Source organism: Anoplophora glabripennis, unplaced genomic scaffold (assembly GCF_000390285.2).
Source record: "Anoplophora glabripennis isolate ALB-LARVAE unplaced genomic scaffold, Agla_2.0 scaffold1358, whole genome shotgun sequence".
Taxonomy (NCBI): Eukaryota; Metazoa; Arthropoda; class Insecta; order Coleoptera; family Cerambycidae; genus Anoplophora; species Anoplophora glabripennis.
This window is the reverse complement of record NW_019417491.1, coordinates 7954-23884: the sequence shown is the minus strand read 5'-3', so window position 1 is coordinate 23884 and position 15931 is coordinate 7954. Positions and strand designations below refer to the sequence as shown.

The 15931-nt window shown below is 33.5% G+C and overlaps 1 protein-coding gene across 17 annotated transcripts in view; it reads left to right on the top strand.

Annotated features, from left to right (window-relative positions):
* The window catches only part of LOC108915626 (Down syndrome cell adhesion molecule-like protein Dscam2), a 46414-nt gene extending 30705 nt beyond the window's left edge, over positions 1–15709 (top strand). For 12 of the 17 annotated variants that reach the window (XM_018721704.1, XM_018721696.1, XM_018721699.1 and 9 more), the window contains 8 exons: positions 3972–4130; positions 4991–5155; positions 5482–5583; positions 8121–8342; positions 8413–8718; positions 9764–9775; positions 12032–12092; positions 13807–15709. In XM_018721704.1, the coding sequence (XP_018577220.1) occupies positions 3972–4130; positions 4991–5155; positions 5482–5583; positions 8121–8342; positions 8413–8718; positions 9764–9775; positions 12032–12092; positions 13807–13873 (1094 nt within the window). In that variant the 3' untranslated portion in view covers positions 13874–15709. The remainder of the gene's footprint in view (positions 1–3971; positions 4131–4990; positions 5156–5481; positions 5584–8120; positions 8343–8412; positions 8719–9763; positions 9776–12031; positions 12093–13806) is intronic. The other 5 variants (XM_018721712.1, XM_018721713.1, XM_018721714.1 and 2 more) reach the window with 4 other exon arrangements.
* The last annotated feature ends 222 nt before the right edge of the window (positions 15710–15931 follow it).

The following is a 15931-nucleotide window of genomic DNA, read 5'->3' as shown; positions in this document are numbered from 1 at the left end:
ATGAAACACTGTTGGTGACTCTCGAAATTAACTGACTTACCGCCTCAAAAGGTTTTCACTTGCCGACAATCTACAATTTTCTTCCCAATAGAGATGCAGGATACAAGTAACGAAATTTTCCGCAAAATTTGCAAGCCGTTTGACGTGTTCAAGTTAACTTTTCCATCTGCAAAGACCAAATTCGACTTTTACATACAACGGAAATAATTTATGATTTTTTGGACTGCCTTTTCACATGATGTCGTTAATTATTTGTGCTAACGATTATGCGAGAAAATTGGACGTAAAAAAAATTGAAACAATCTTTCACGATTTTCGAACTTTGTAACTTTAAAAAAGCGAGCTTTCCTAAAACGACGCTCAAAATCGGTCTGCCAATAAATCTTTGTGGGTTACGCCTAGGCGCCGACGGTCAACTGTTTGTCATCGTCCCAACATAAACAACGCCTACTCTGACTGAAGTGAACGTAATTTTTATGATTTAAAGTTTTATTGATTTTATATTTTGTTATGTTTGCAGCACATGTTTTATACAAAATATCGTCGTGTACATAATCATCAGTATCAGTAACGAGCACCCAAAAATTATTATTTGCTTGCAAATAGCAATAGTACCTGAATATAATACATAGCGCTGCAAATCATTCTTATGTATACCATTTTCCATTTCAAATTTCATCCAAACTAAATCTTCCTTAGACTTTCTGGTAGACTCAGGCAACATGTTATAATTCATGTGTCAGGTTTTTCTTAAATCTTCAGTTTCGTTAGTTTTGTATTTATCAAATTTTTAGCTGTTCCTTGGTTGTTAAATGTTTTTATGTAGACTTTTTTGAGCTGACTTGAGGTTAAGATTTTCGGTAACGAAAAATTATACGGTTCTAGTCAAATCAGAGCAGAAAGGCTTGGTTTTTGAAACATATTTTTTGAGTAGTTAATAAATGTTTTTCCTGAAAAGTACACAAATTACAAAAAAAGTGTAAAATTAATTTTATAATGGTAGTTTTAAATTTAAATCCATATTAATTTGAATTTAAATAATTGTTTTTTTAAATTCTGTGAATAAAAAATTTCCGTGGCATATCAGTGTTAATCTACAGGGTGTCAAAACTTATCGGGCCTCAATATTGATCTTGGTTGTCTTATGATTATTTTTTCTCTTGTGGCCGCCAAATTGAATTTTAATATTTTTTTCAATTTATCTCGTTTTTCTGATTATGACAATAATTTTTTTTTTGTTTTGGTCAAACTACCAAATTATTCATTTTTGCATACATTGAAGAACTTCAAATTAAATTTTGACAGTTCCGTTAAATTTTCATTGAAATTATCACAATTTAAATAACTAATAATACAATTTTCACATGAAGTACGAAATATGTCTGAATTAATTCATTTTAAAGGACATTTTTAATTATCTAAACTTTGACATTGTCAACGAAAATTAAACTGAACTGTCAAAATATTTTGTTTTCAAAGCACTCTTTGTAAAAATAGATAATTTGGTATTTTGACAAAAACAAAAAAAGTAAACTTTGTACGTCATATGACATCATCATAATCATAAAAATGCACAGAATTCAAAAGTGCTAAAATCCCAAATGACGCCTCTTGATAAAAAATTGCAGTAACGCATATCAAGATTGTCAAATTTCTCTTCAAGCAAGTTATTTGTCGTTAAATTCAACATTCCCATGGTGCGACACGAGAAACGGACAATTATAAAACAAATTAAGCTATAGTATATTTTATTAAATGTCTTGAAGATACAATTTTGGAAACGCATTACCAATTTCTTTTACTTAGCCACTTAAAAATGTATTACCACCAAAATAATCAATATAATATTATGCAATGAACATTAAAATTAGGTCATATATTAAAAATACCCAGAATGGCATCTGTAACAGTTACTTTCTGTTATGCGTTTGACTTTCAATATCTCTTTTACACTGATAGTAGCCGCAACTAATGCAATATCGAATAAAGAAACTGCTAATACGATTTTTAAACATTAGTTCAAAAAAAATTATACCAGAATGTTTTGTAAAAGTTATAGCTTCCATATATACAGGGTGTCCCGAAATTCATGCAACAAAATTTGGCCATATATTCTTAGGAAAAATTTAGGGGACTCGTATTTTTTCTATTTGCCAACTGGCCCCCTCTTTCGAAGTTACAGCCCCCTGAAATATGTCCCTAAGAAGTCTTTTTTTATATCTCACAACCATGTTGTACGAGAATCAATAAATTTGGTACACAGGGGTTTTATGACGTGGAATCTCACATTGCTACGCTTTTTGGCGAGAAACCCCCTTAAGACACTTTTTCGTGGCCCCCTTGTCTTTGGAACCAGAAAAATTTGATCGCAAATTTGATTTTTTTAAAATTATTAGTTAGCTAGAAAGCCATTGAATTTAGAAACTTTTTTGTCTCTTGATATTTGTTTCGTAAAACACAATGTTTTTGAGGAAAACATTTTGACATTTTTCTCGAAAACATTGCGTTTTACGAAAAAGTATAAAGAGACAAAAAATTACTAAATTTAATGGCTTTCTAGTGTACTAATAATTTTTAAGAAATTTAAATTTGCGACCGAATTTTTTTGGCTCCAAAGACATGGGGGCCCACGAAAAATTGTCTTAAGGGGGTTCCCCGCCAAAAAACGTAGCACTATCAGACATGTCATAAAAACCCTGCTTACCAAATTTAATGATTTTTGTACAACAGGGTTCTGAGATATAAAAAAAAGATTATTCTTAGGGCCGGACTTCAGGGGACTGTAACTCCGAAAGAGGGGGCCACCTGGCAAAAATAAAAAATATGGGTTCCCTAAATTTGTCTTAAGAATCAAATTTTGTTGCTTGAATTTCAGGACACCCTGTACATGTCTACATAAGCCTACATCACGAATAGAATATTTGTACTTCATTTGTTTTTTTCTTGTATACCTATAAAATCAATACACCCTGTTTGATTAAAGCGATTGAGACGCCCTCTACATAATAATTTGTTATTACAATTCCATTAAAACGTCTATACAATATAGATTTTCCTGAAATTTTGAAAAAGGTTTTTTTATTTGAGACATTACCTACAAAGAATATGTCGTATCTTTAGCGTCATTACTAATCGATGCCTACTATCATAAAGCATTACTTTGTACCTACTGGTGTAGGTCATTCTCTGAGATATAACCTACAAAGTATATGTCGTCTTAATCGTCATTGCTATTCAATGATTACTGGCGTAGGTCACTGGGAGATATAACCTACAAAGTATATGACGTCTAAAATGTTATTGTTACTGCCTACTGGCACAAAGCATTATTTTGCACCTACTGGCGTAGATCACTTTGTGAGAAATAAACTGCAAAATGTTTATAACATACTTTGTAGGTTATTTCTAACAGGGTGACCTACGCTAGTATATAAAAAGCAATGCTTTTTCCAATAGGTTTTGTGTAGCAATAATGTTTAAGATATGACATACTTTATAGGTTATTTTTCGCCCTGTGACCTACGCCAGTAAATACAAAGTAATGCTTTGTGCCAGTAGGCATTGAGTAGTGAAGACATTTAAAACATGACAAATTGTAGGTTATATCGCCATTAATCATTAATTAGTAGCGTATCTTTGAAGCTGCTTCTTAACAGTATATATTTTATTAAAAAAAAAAACTTAAAAGTTCTAACCTCAAGTCAGTACTTAGAAATTATGCAACTATATAGCAGTTGTTGTTGTAAAAACATAGTATTTAAGAGATTAGAGAGACTTAGTTGAGTATAGTATATATATTTATAACATGATGCCAAAAATTGTACAAAATTCCGCCGCGTGAACTATCTATTTTTTTATGGTTGCATAATTAACTAACCGCACTACGCCACGGTAGTGCTACCTTGTAATACCCGAGAGCTCGGTAGTTTGAACCGGAACCTGTTGAAACACCCCCTGTGTTTTGGTTTCAGGTACTATTGCCCCGGCCCGTGAAATCCCAAAAGAGGACACCATACAAATAATCCTCGCAAACCTTAACCTTGTAGTTCCCGTAGTGGCTGCCATCTTGGTCATTATTGTTGCCATTATCGTGATCTGTGTGTTGCGTGGCAAAGGAAACTATAACAAAGGTACAGTGAACTGTATTGTTGTATTCTAGGTACGATCGCGCCCGCCAGGGACATGCCCGCCATGAAAATGCTCTTCCCCTGGATCCCAGACTGGGTCGACTGGAACATTGCCGTTCCGGTCGCGGCCACCGTTGTCGTGGTCGTTGTGGGTATCGTTGTCATTTGCGTGGCGCTTTCCAGGAAAGCTCACGGGCCTCTCCAGACTAGGCTCCGGAGCGACTGTATGTGTATGGCCCTTTCTTCACACCTCATCTTTTTTTTTTTGTTACGTTTCCGGCTAACCTGTTAGGCGTATCAGTCGCGCATCCGCTGTAGGCATTCCGAGGGACTTTTCGTTGAAAATGACAAGGAACGGCAAATAGTAAAAACGAGGCATTATTAAAAAAGCCGCTTTATCAAAATTTTAAACAAGTCGCAAATATATTTTTGCCGTTAATTAAGCAATACAAAATTATAAACTATTTACTTTTAATATACAGGGTGTTTTGAAAAATGCTCCATAATGTCCAGATAACATATTTTTTTTATTTGGTGCATTTTTTTTAATTTTGAAATATGTCGTTCTAACGATTTTTTTTTGGATAAAATTTTGAAACTATTGAAAATAGATTTTTTCAGAACTAAAAAAAAGAAACCAAATTTACATGGGAAAAAAAATTGTCTTATTTTCTGATATTCTAGCAAGCTGTGGATTAATACACCTTTTTTCGAAACACTCAGTACAACAAAACCTCGACTTGTCATTTTTAATCGAATACTCCCGAATTTTTACGTTTTGCGTTTCAGCATCTCCATTTTTATCACGTTTTCCTCGTCGATATCGAAGCTGAACGCGCTTAGAATAATTATTTCTCGTTTAGATGACGTCGTCTACAACCAGTCCTGCAACGCCACCTCCACCCTTGACAAGCGCCGGCCCGACCTGAGGGACGAACTGGGATACATTGCCCCGCCCAACAGGAAGCTGCCTCCCGTCCCCGGTTCCAATTACAACACCTGCGACCGAATCAAGAGAGGTACCTTAAGTAAGACCATCACGGCTTCTTAATCGCATGCCTTTATTTTAAAAATTATGTTTGGTTCAGTGTCGATGCAGACCCGTAAGTTGAACGCGGGGAAACTATCGGTTCCGTTGAATTTTTTTTACTCGGGCCGAACGATAGTCTCCCGGCGGTGGAATATGAGAGTAAATGCTTCCATTTCAACACCATTGCCTCGCTTCAGTGTTAGATTTAGTTATCTTGTATTTTTTATTTTTTGCCGTTAAGTGTTTTATTAATAGCCTTATTAACGCAGAATACGAGCTTGGTGCGATAGATTTTACTTTTATTTTTTATAATTGTACATATAGGGGCACATTACCGTTCTCATTCCACTTGGGACCCCAGACGTCATTTATATGAGGAGTTGAGGAGTAGGAGGGGCTCAAATGAGACTGTTCATACTCATAGAGGTAAAGATTTTCAGATTTTGTAGAATGGTTTTTTTTTTTACTTTTTTTTTTTTTTGTAATCGAGCTTCTCAGTGCTTTCTAATAGGTAACGACGTAACGAGTGGAATGTTGGTTACGATAAGTTATTGTGTTTTTTGTACTACTAATTGGGGATGTTCCGATTGTTTGTATTCGCTTTCACAAGCAAGTGAATGTTAAATTCGCATTCACGCGAATGCGTAAACCAAAAAACAAAGTTTGAGAAAAAATATTTCGTTATAATAAAAAAAATTAATTTTCCATTTAATATTTTCAAGTTGGCCTTGGTTCGACCTTGAAACTTAAGGTCAAAGTTAAATCCAAGGTCACCAGCATACGGTTTCTTGATATACTACAACTGTTTTATCTGACTTTTTTTTGATAGGGTTCATTCTGAAAAGTCTTGGGGGGGGGGGTAGTTCAGGTATTTTTGGGACACCCTGTATATTGGACCTGATATACAAGTAAAAAAATTGCAAAGATGGTTATTTTAAGAAGAAAAGATCGTATCGACCTATTTTATAAACAGCTCAGTTTTCGCGATACAGTGCGTTTTTGAAAATTATAACATGTACAAAAATATAAATGTCTTTAGTATTTTTGAATTTTGTTGGGGATATTGCTCCTAAAAGATTGAAGTTCCTAGCCCAGTAATTTTTTTTTTTTTGTATTTATAACAAAACATTTTTCTGTGAAATTCATAAAAATGTGACAAATTTCATTTTGATTAAAGAAAAAAGCTCTCTTTCGCATTCGTACTCATGAATATTAGAAATCCCGCATCCGGAACAACCCTGCTACTAATATCTACATTGTAAAATGAATGATAAACTGTCTTCTATACTTTAAAAAAATTCTGATGACACGGAAAATGGTATGTACAATGAGATAAGATTAAGTGCATTGCATTAACTTATTTTTAACGTTTTCGTTTACTTGCTTAAATTTATGGTTATAAAACAGTAAAAAATAATTAAAAACCATTATTAAGTAATAAAACCAAAGGAAAGGGCATCCATTTTTACTCTGACGCAAAAATAATAGTTTTAATGTTTTTCCACGCAACATCACGCATACAATTAGAATCGAAGGTATTGATTTGAATGTTGTAATATTCTAAGAGTTTCAAGTGCTGCCTGCCGTTCTGTGGTTTGTGAACTTTGCACTTTACACGTATTGTAGTACCCAGCTACGTAAACCGCTTCATTTTTGTATTGGACGTAGCTTACCTTAAGAAGAGGACCAGTTTTCTACATTTGCCAATTATTAATCCAACAAATCCATTAATTGGGCAAGTTATATGTTTATAATCAATCGTGGAAACTTTATTTTTTTGGTTCCTTGTTAAAGTTATACTTTGTAGTAGGTGCAAAGTAATATTTTGTGCCGGTAGGCATCGAGGATCAGTGACATTTAAGATATAAAGTAACAATGACAAATAAGATATGACATATACTTTGTAGGTTATTTTCCGCAGAGTGGCCTACGCCAGTAGGTACAAAATAATGCTTTGTGCTATTAGGCATTGAGTAGCAATGACATTTAAGATATGACATATTCTTTGTAGGTTATCCCTCACGGAGAGACCTACCCCAGTGGGTTCAAACTAACGTTTTGCGTGAATTTATTAACCAATTTTGCTGAGCCTTGGTGACTTCATATTTGTTCGGGCATAAAATTTATCGTAGTTTGTTATCGTGATTTATTTCAGCCTCTAAATGTTATTTATTGCAACATATAAAGACGTGAAAGAAATACATCAAATTGTGTAAATTTCTTGGCTGATTTTTGAATTTTATTGGGTGAAAATTTGGTAAATGTTATAAAACAGGGTTTAATAGATAAATTTTCTTGATTTAGTTCCCGAGATACTGTATATATGCAGTAACTGTTGTTTATACAGCTTATGTTATCACAAAAAAATAAAACAGGTATTGTCAGCATCCTCTAACAGCATCTAGCATCTAGATAGGTATTAAGTTGGGGAATAAGTTCTTCGGTTTTTTCATCGGCGATTCATTTCTCAACATTTTTAACTAAACAGCTAAAAGTAGTTCAAACGCACAACATATAACGCAAGCAAATACGGGGCTTTTAAATTGTATATAACTTGACCCGTGCGACAATTTTGTAAAAATAAAAAAACTTGTAGAACTTATTCACCAATTTGTTGGTAATTAACTAAAAAAATTGCTTCCTTCAAGACAAAAGTAAGTCTTTTAGCTTCTTTGCTGGCTACTTTCTTTTCTCAGCATGTTACTTGTAGCTAATGCAGCATCCATTATTAATAACTTGTGACACCTGAGTGAATGAATATTTTTGACAGTCATCCCAAACACCCGTCTGTTAAAATGTGTGTATTCCATGTTTAAAAAAATAATTTTTATACGAGTTTATTTTCTTGCCTCTTAGAAACATTTGTACAATATTCGACACACTTACAGACTTCGAGTGTTTGGTTACCGTTCTGTGTTTAACGCGTAACACATACGTGGGAAATAAGTGGTTTTATTTTAAAGGCATGGACGATGAAATTTGCCCCTACGCCACTTTCCACCTCTTGGGATTCCGCGAAGAAATGGACCCAACCAAAGCCATGCAATTCCAAACCTTCCCCCACCCACACGCAGGAACGATGGGACCATCCGGAATGAACACACCCCACGGACTACACTCGCGTAATGGATCACAATCGATGCCCCGCCAAAATAGAAACCGCTACGATAGAGTTGGATCTCAAGGTGGGAGAGATTTTTCAAACTTAACTCGTTAGAATTCTCGGTTTTAATGCTTTTTAATTATAATTATCAGGCAACGGAAGCATTTACTCGCCAGGCCCCGAATACGACGATCCAGCCAATTGCGCCCCCGAAGACGAACAATACGGATCCCAGTACGGCGGCTACGGAGCTCCCTACGACCAATACGGCAGCAGAGGTTCAATTGGACGCAGATCTCTTGGTTCCATGAGGGTACAACCAACCAGCGGCAGCCCCGAACCACCACCCCCACCACCACGCAACCACGATCCATCGTTTAACGACTCGAAGGACAGCAACGAAATTTCCGAGGCGGAATGCGACAGGGACCAGCTCATCAACAGTCGGACATACGGCGGTAAGCCCTAGAGAATTCCATTGCTTATTTTTTTTAATTCCAAGCTTTAAGGTGTAAATAACGCGTGGATAATAACTTGTATATAATAGATAAATGAAAAGCGGCGGGTTTTATTAAGTTTTATTATTTGTAACTGTCAAAGATGTAAGTTTTTTCATGTCCGTTAGGTCGATTCACATTAATTGGGTAATTCGTATAATTTATTGATTGTGTCATAAACGTTATGGTAATTTGTGATAGATCATTACCACATATAATATAAAATCTCACTTTTCTTAGTGCGATGCTGCCAGTTGTGGATAGAAGTCAGTACTTAATTTTGCTAATTTAATAATTTCGTCGACTATTACAAGGTTATGTTGTTAAACTGAATTTTAAATAATTTTGTATGTATTTGTTGAGTGTTTATTATATTTCACATTATGCCGATGACTTAAATGACATCGTAAATTTGAGGTTAGGCGGCAGCGATAATCTTGTTTCTAGTGCCAGATCGGTGCGTTGCAATAATTATTGTACTATTAAAAAAGCAATGGTTTATGTATTTTTTGGTTCACCTGGAATTAATGTTGGTGCAAGTTTTGATGTTCGACAACTCCACACACTGTTATTATTTCATCCGAACACAAATTTGTCATTCATATTGCTTTATAGAGCATTTATTGTGTAACTTTGTGAACATAACTTGAAATGATTCCACTAGTTTCATATAATTGGTTAGTGATAAGTACGCACATAGACCTGAGTTTGGGTGCTGCCCAGTGACGGCGTAGACAAGAGGTTTAAGTGCAGTTTAAAAAACAAATTATACTTATAATTACTTATACTACTTTGTCCTTTTTCTTTTTTTGTAGTAAACAGAAAAAACATTAGTTCAGTTTTAGGTTTTAGTTTGAGGTTTTATAATGTAGGTGGTAATGTGTAAATCGGCAGATAACCATACATTTACTTCGTTTCATCACGTTCAGTGCGAATATAAAACCTGCCGTTTAAGTTAAAGGAATGAAAAGTAAAAATCGAATCTAAAATATCAATATTTTTTCAGAAGATGAACAGGGTAAGTGAGTTGTGAGCGTGATCTATTAGTCTTTCTAGATTAGGTTCTTCAACTCATTACATCATCGTCATTCATTAACATTTCACCTTTCGATTCGTGTTGCATGGTTTCCGATTTAACATAAGGTGGTTTAACTGCATGCTGGTGACTAATGTTTTATTTTTTTTTTAATTTTGTTTTGCATACGTCACATAACTCCAATGAAAAATTGTTTTGTTAATATTCGTTCGTCATTTATTTTTACGAATTTATTTTTGTTCCGTATGCGGAAATGTATGTTTTTTCTCCATTATATAATCATAGTATTATTTTGCACTGAAGGATTTTTGCAGAAAAAACAATTTTGTGTTAAATTTTCGTTTCTGTGTTGCACAATTATTGCTTATATACGTATACAGGGTGTAACTTTGAATAGGGGTCGTATTTATAAGGTCCACCTTTGACTTTTAGTAACACTCTTAAAGTCTGTTCTGAAAACTTCATTTGTTTTAACATTTATTTGTAAATTTCATATTCCGCCTCCGAACAGGCTAATGTAAACTCAAACAGGGCATGCGTCATTGTTTCTTGATTCGTATACATGTTTTTATACAGGCTGTTTCAGATAGTACGACAAAAAATAAAAAATTTTTGTCTTATGAACTATATGTCTATCGCCTCTTGTTTTCGAGATACAGAGTGACAAAATACAATTTTTTAAATAGAGTTTTTACGAAAATTTCCAAACGGTGGTCTAATTTTTTTGAGGTTAGGTTTTTTACCATTCGGGCTCCAATTTCTAATATACAATTTTCTTTTTTTAAAAAATAATGTACTCTTGTTAGAACTTCCTAATGTGGACGGTTTTTGACAAAAAAGGTTTTTAATTGAATTCTTGCGGTGTATAAAATAAGTGACTTTTCTCAAAATAGGCTTATGTCAAAACTTATTGATGGGTGTCTAATAAACAACGCATACATTGTTAATAATATTTTAAACTCTAATTAACTTTATATCAAAATTTTAGTGATTGTTAGTAACTGTAGTTCATAATGACTAATTACAGTCACTAAAATTTTGATAAAAAGTTAATTAGAGTTTAAAATATTACTAAGAATGTATGCGTTGTTTATGAGACATCCATCAATAAGTTTTGACATAAGCCTACTTTGAGAAAAGTCACTTATTTTTTTATACACTGTAATATTGTAAGAGTTTAATTAAATGCCATTTTTCTCGAAAACCGTCCACATTAGGAAGTTCTAACAAGAGTATGTTATTTTAAGAAAAGAAAATTGTACATTAGAAATTGGAGTCCGATTGGTAAAAACCTTAACCTTAAAAAAATTAGAACTTAAAACGTAATAGGAATGTAATGTAATAATAACTAGCGCCCTCTATGAAATATACAAAAAACAATTATACCACCTTATTTGGCATCATTAAAAACTCCAGAATACCAAACTCCATAGAAATATTTTGCACCGTTTGGAAATTTTTGTAAAAATTCTATTTTAAAAATTTTATTTTGTCGCTCTGTATCTTGAAAACAAGAGCAGATAGACGTATAGTTCATAAGACAAAAAATTCTTATTTTTGCTGCTTTTTACTGGAGGTCTTTTTGAAACAGCCTGTATATCACACTTAAATTTAACAATGAAGACACACGAACATGCCACATCATCACTAAATACCACTTTAAATTTCATTATAATTGCTAAACTAGGCAAATTAACTTCCATTCTTGAACGCAAAAGTACCATTTCGCGTTCTAGATACAAAAATAACTATTTTTTATTTAGGGCTTCATCTGCATTGAAATAAAAAAAATATTGGAACTAAACAACACGTCACAGGATTATACAAAAGCAATCTGTTTTTACAAAATTATTTTCCATTCTACGACTGTTAATTCTGTTAAAAAGGTAACAACGGTTAACACTGCGTGACGTCATAGACAAGAGTCGACTATTTATTTGAAGATGTATCATTTAACTCTTAAAGACTGACCCTCACTGAAGTTACACCCTCATCGTCACTTGCATCGTCAGTTTGTCGTATAACAGCAACAATTCAACAATCATAAAAAAAAGTCTTGTTATATGTACACTTCTCAAATTGCATCCTCTTATTTGTTTTGCTGATTACAAGTTCGTAATACACATCGTAAATATTTTGATCCCACTGTATGTTTTTCATTGCGAGTTGTTTATTTTAATATAAGCTAGAAACTGTGTCGTTTTTGTGGTCGTGTAGTTAAGTGTGATTTGTTTTCAGTTATGAGAGGTAACTCAAAGGATGGCATGACCCACGAAGAAATGCGCAAACTGATTGAGAGGTCAGTACTTACAAACAATGCATTCATACCCACGCTACATACTTAATTTAATATGTAACATGTCATTCATGTCATTTACTGTTTGCAACGATTTTCAGTCACTGACGGTGCCATTGATTTTAACATTTATTCCAGACGAATAGAAAACTTGAAAAAATTATTAGTAGACATTTTTTTGCACTTTACGACGGAAAGGGTATGTAGAATGATAATATTAAAAAAGGGAACTCGAAAGAAGTGACGCTAAGTTGGCAAATTGCAAATAAGTTGCAAATTTATGTATTTGTTCATTTATTTTAGTGCCCATGAAAGAAAAATTTGAAATGTTGAAATTAAATAGCTCTTTACAACTAACAAAGTAGGACATGGAAGATAGCATTAAAAACAAATTGTTCCAAGGTCGAGGAAAAGCCGCGCGGGAATTCACTCTTTTTGCATTTAATAGTAGTAATTAAAAAAAATATGTTCACAAGATTGGTTTTTTTTTTATAACGTTAATTGTTAATTAACTATTGGGCAAATCGGGCAGGGATTTTAGAAATAATTAAAAAAAGGGTTAAACTTTTATTTCCAAAAAGTTTTACATTGAGTGTTTATGTAATAAACACGCTAGCAGCAGTAAAAGTTAACGTTAATAAACTGTCATCACGCGGGAGGAGCGCGAGCCCGCGCACGCGAGATTTTTTAACCGAATTTTAAACGTTCAAGTAAAATAACTCACGCGAGAGCGACGTTCACACACAATGTAAAACTTTTTAGAAATAAAAGTTGAACCCTTTTTTTTAATTGTCTCTAAAATCCCTGCCCGATACGTCCGATAGGTAATTAACAATTAACGTTACAAAAAAAAAGTTATCTTGGGAACAAAGAGGTGTAGGTGATTCCCCTTTTTTTTTAATTCCTTAAAAATAAGCTCTATTTAATGCAAAAAGAGCGAATTCCTGAGCAGCTTTTGCTTGACCTTGAGCAATTTGTTTATAATGCTGTCTTGCACTGCACGTCCTACTTTGTTAGTTGTAAAGGGCTACTTAATTTCAACTTTTTCAAATTTTTCTTTCATGGGCAGTCAAAAAAGTGAAAAAATACGTAAATTTCCAACTTGCGTCACTTCCTTCGAGTTACTTTTTTGATATCATTCTCTATATCCTTCCCCGTCATAAAGTGCAACAGAATGTCTATTAATAATTTTTTCACGTTCAAACTCTAATTCGACTGGAGTAATACTTGTAATTAATTGTTAAATAAGAACTTTGTGTCGGTAACTAAAATTTTATTTGCCTTCTAAAGTAATTGCACAAAAAAATTCGATTTCTCAAAATTACAATTTCTAATTTTCCGGATATGAAAAATATTTTTTGAAACGTTTAATAAAACAGTACATAAAAATGTTTGCTATTAAATTACCCAGACAATTTTTTATGTGCTGTTAAATCATCATGTCCATAACTAGTGCTACAATTTAAAATGAACTCGTTTATTTCATGAATTCCTCTCAAGCAGGAAACTGTAAGTCCGCACTGTATTAATGCTTCTTTTTTTTTTTGTGTGTGTGTCTTAACTTTTATGTTCCTTTTTTGTTTTGTGTTCCTAACATGCACCTAAACAGAGACTGCAATGCATTTTGATTGGTTCTATAACGTTTTTTGGTGAAGATTTTCGCTTTAATCGTGTTACCTGTACGGTGCCTTGGTGTTTGCATTCTATCTTTTTTTAGAAACGAAACAGGGCAAGCCTGCGCAGCAAACGGGGGACTCACAGCCTACGATACTATGGCAGTGTAATCTGTAAGAAGACAGAAGATGATACGCCCTTTCGTTTTTTTAGACATCACACCTTGACATTTTTCGACTTAGTTGAAGCTTTCTTTATGAGCGGTCCGCCCGTAGGTGTGATTACTAAAATAACGACCCTATTTGTACGGGATATTCGCACGGATTCGTCGAGACTGAATATTTTTGGATTCCATGACTTTTTAGCACAAATTAATTTGAAATCTAAGTTTTATGCGAATGTCTCGTACAAGTACGCATTTTACTTTTTGAACCAAATATTTATTTAAGTTTCTGTTGCGTTGGAGGCCGCTATTACGAATACGTACACATTTCTGCCAATGTTTCTTGGTGTTTATACGATTTATTGTGTTTGTTGGACGGTGGCTCAATGTGTCATGTGATATTTTCCGGTTCGTAAGTGTTTCTTTGAGTTGTATCGAGCAGGCGTTTGTTTTCTTTGGTCTACAGGTGGTGCCAAAAATTTGTAAGAAGCGCGCGCGTCCCCACGAACTCATCATACTGTAGGCTTAATTTTTTTTTGTATAGGTAGCGTATTGTTTATTTCGTGCTTTATTAGATTGTTTTTGTTTCCTGTTTTCTCGTGTAGTTATTAGTGCGGTTGGCGATATGGTTTAGTTATTTTTATTGTACTGTACAAGTGTTTGAAGGTTGTGCGTCGCCAACTTGTAATTATACATATAAATGCTAACGCAGAAAATTATATATATAGCTTTGTGTAGGGCGTTGACAGTTTGTTAAGTTCCGTGTCCATAAACTATTTTTCTGGTTTGCATTTATTTACACAAACGTCGGAATTTTCGGGCTGTCAACGTTTGCACTTAATTTTTTTCGTTTCTCGTAGATGAAATTAGGAAGATATATATATATACTATTTTTAGTTGCTAATTCATGGAGAAATATATAAGTGTTTTAAAATTTACAGAATGCATGTAAATTATATGTAGGTATTTTAAACGTTTCGATAACACGAGAATATGGGTTTTTTTTGTTAAGCGACATACTATTGATGAATTAATACTCAGCAGATATTAAAATGCTTGTATTTACTTTTAGGATGTTAAGATACCTGTAGTTTTAGGGCATATTTTTAAGCGTTTACCATCATGGTGGCATTTTAGACGTTACCCACTGAATTGATTCTGCGACAAAAGTCTTACGAATATCTGGGTTGAGATATACGAATTCTTGTAGTTTTCACAAATCGGCATGTACGGAAATGTGGAAGAGTAAAAAATTAGCATTACTTCTATTCCTTTGAGGATTTGCCTTATTTAAGTAGAATCGTTTGTTTCCCTTTAAGCCTGGACTTCAGACCCTCTTACTCTACCAAATTTTAGTGTGCGAAGCTACAAGAAACTTTACTTTCAAGTTCCTAAAGTAGTTTGCTGAATTCTTTGTAAAGTACGTTTGTTTCTATAATAACCTAGTCATTTAACGGAAATACTATCACACCCGAACAACCACCGATTCAGGAAATGGCAAATGATATTATTTTCACGATAATGGTTTGAAATGCCATTATATATGTATCGTAAGTTATAAGTGTGCTATATATCCGATAGTCTTAAGAAGTGATAAGTATAAATATCTTACTGTATCCATAATCATTAATTTCAGCAATATATTTAATCTTTCTATACTAATCATTTTTGTACACACTTCCTTTTATTGTAATATTAATTAATTGTAATTTTTTTGGATTGTGGTGTTGCAAATGTTTAGAGTGTGTTTTATACAAGTTTGCCATTTTACGACACTCTAATTTCTAAGTGCTTGTATACCAAAGTAAGTTTTTTGGTTAAATATACAAATAACTAAATTATACTTACCCGTCTTTTATTTAAAATCCCTCCGTACATGTTCCAGTCTTAAATATATACCAAACTGCATCTGTCTCGTGCTAATAAGCATATAATAGAAAGAACACTAAGAAAATCAACTAATATTTCATCAAACTATTTTTTTCTTAATAAAAGGTAGATGTTCCAATCTTAAAAAGTAAATAACGAGCGTTCAAATAAAAACGTGGTCAAGTTGGTTCTGAAA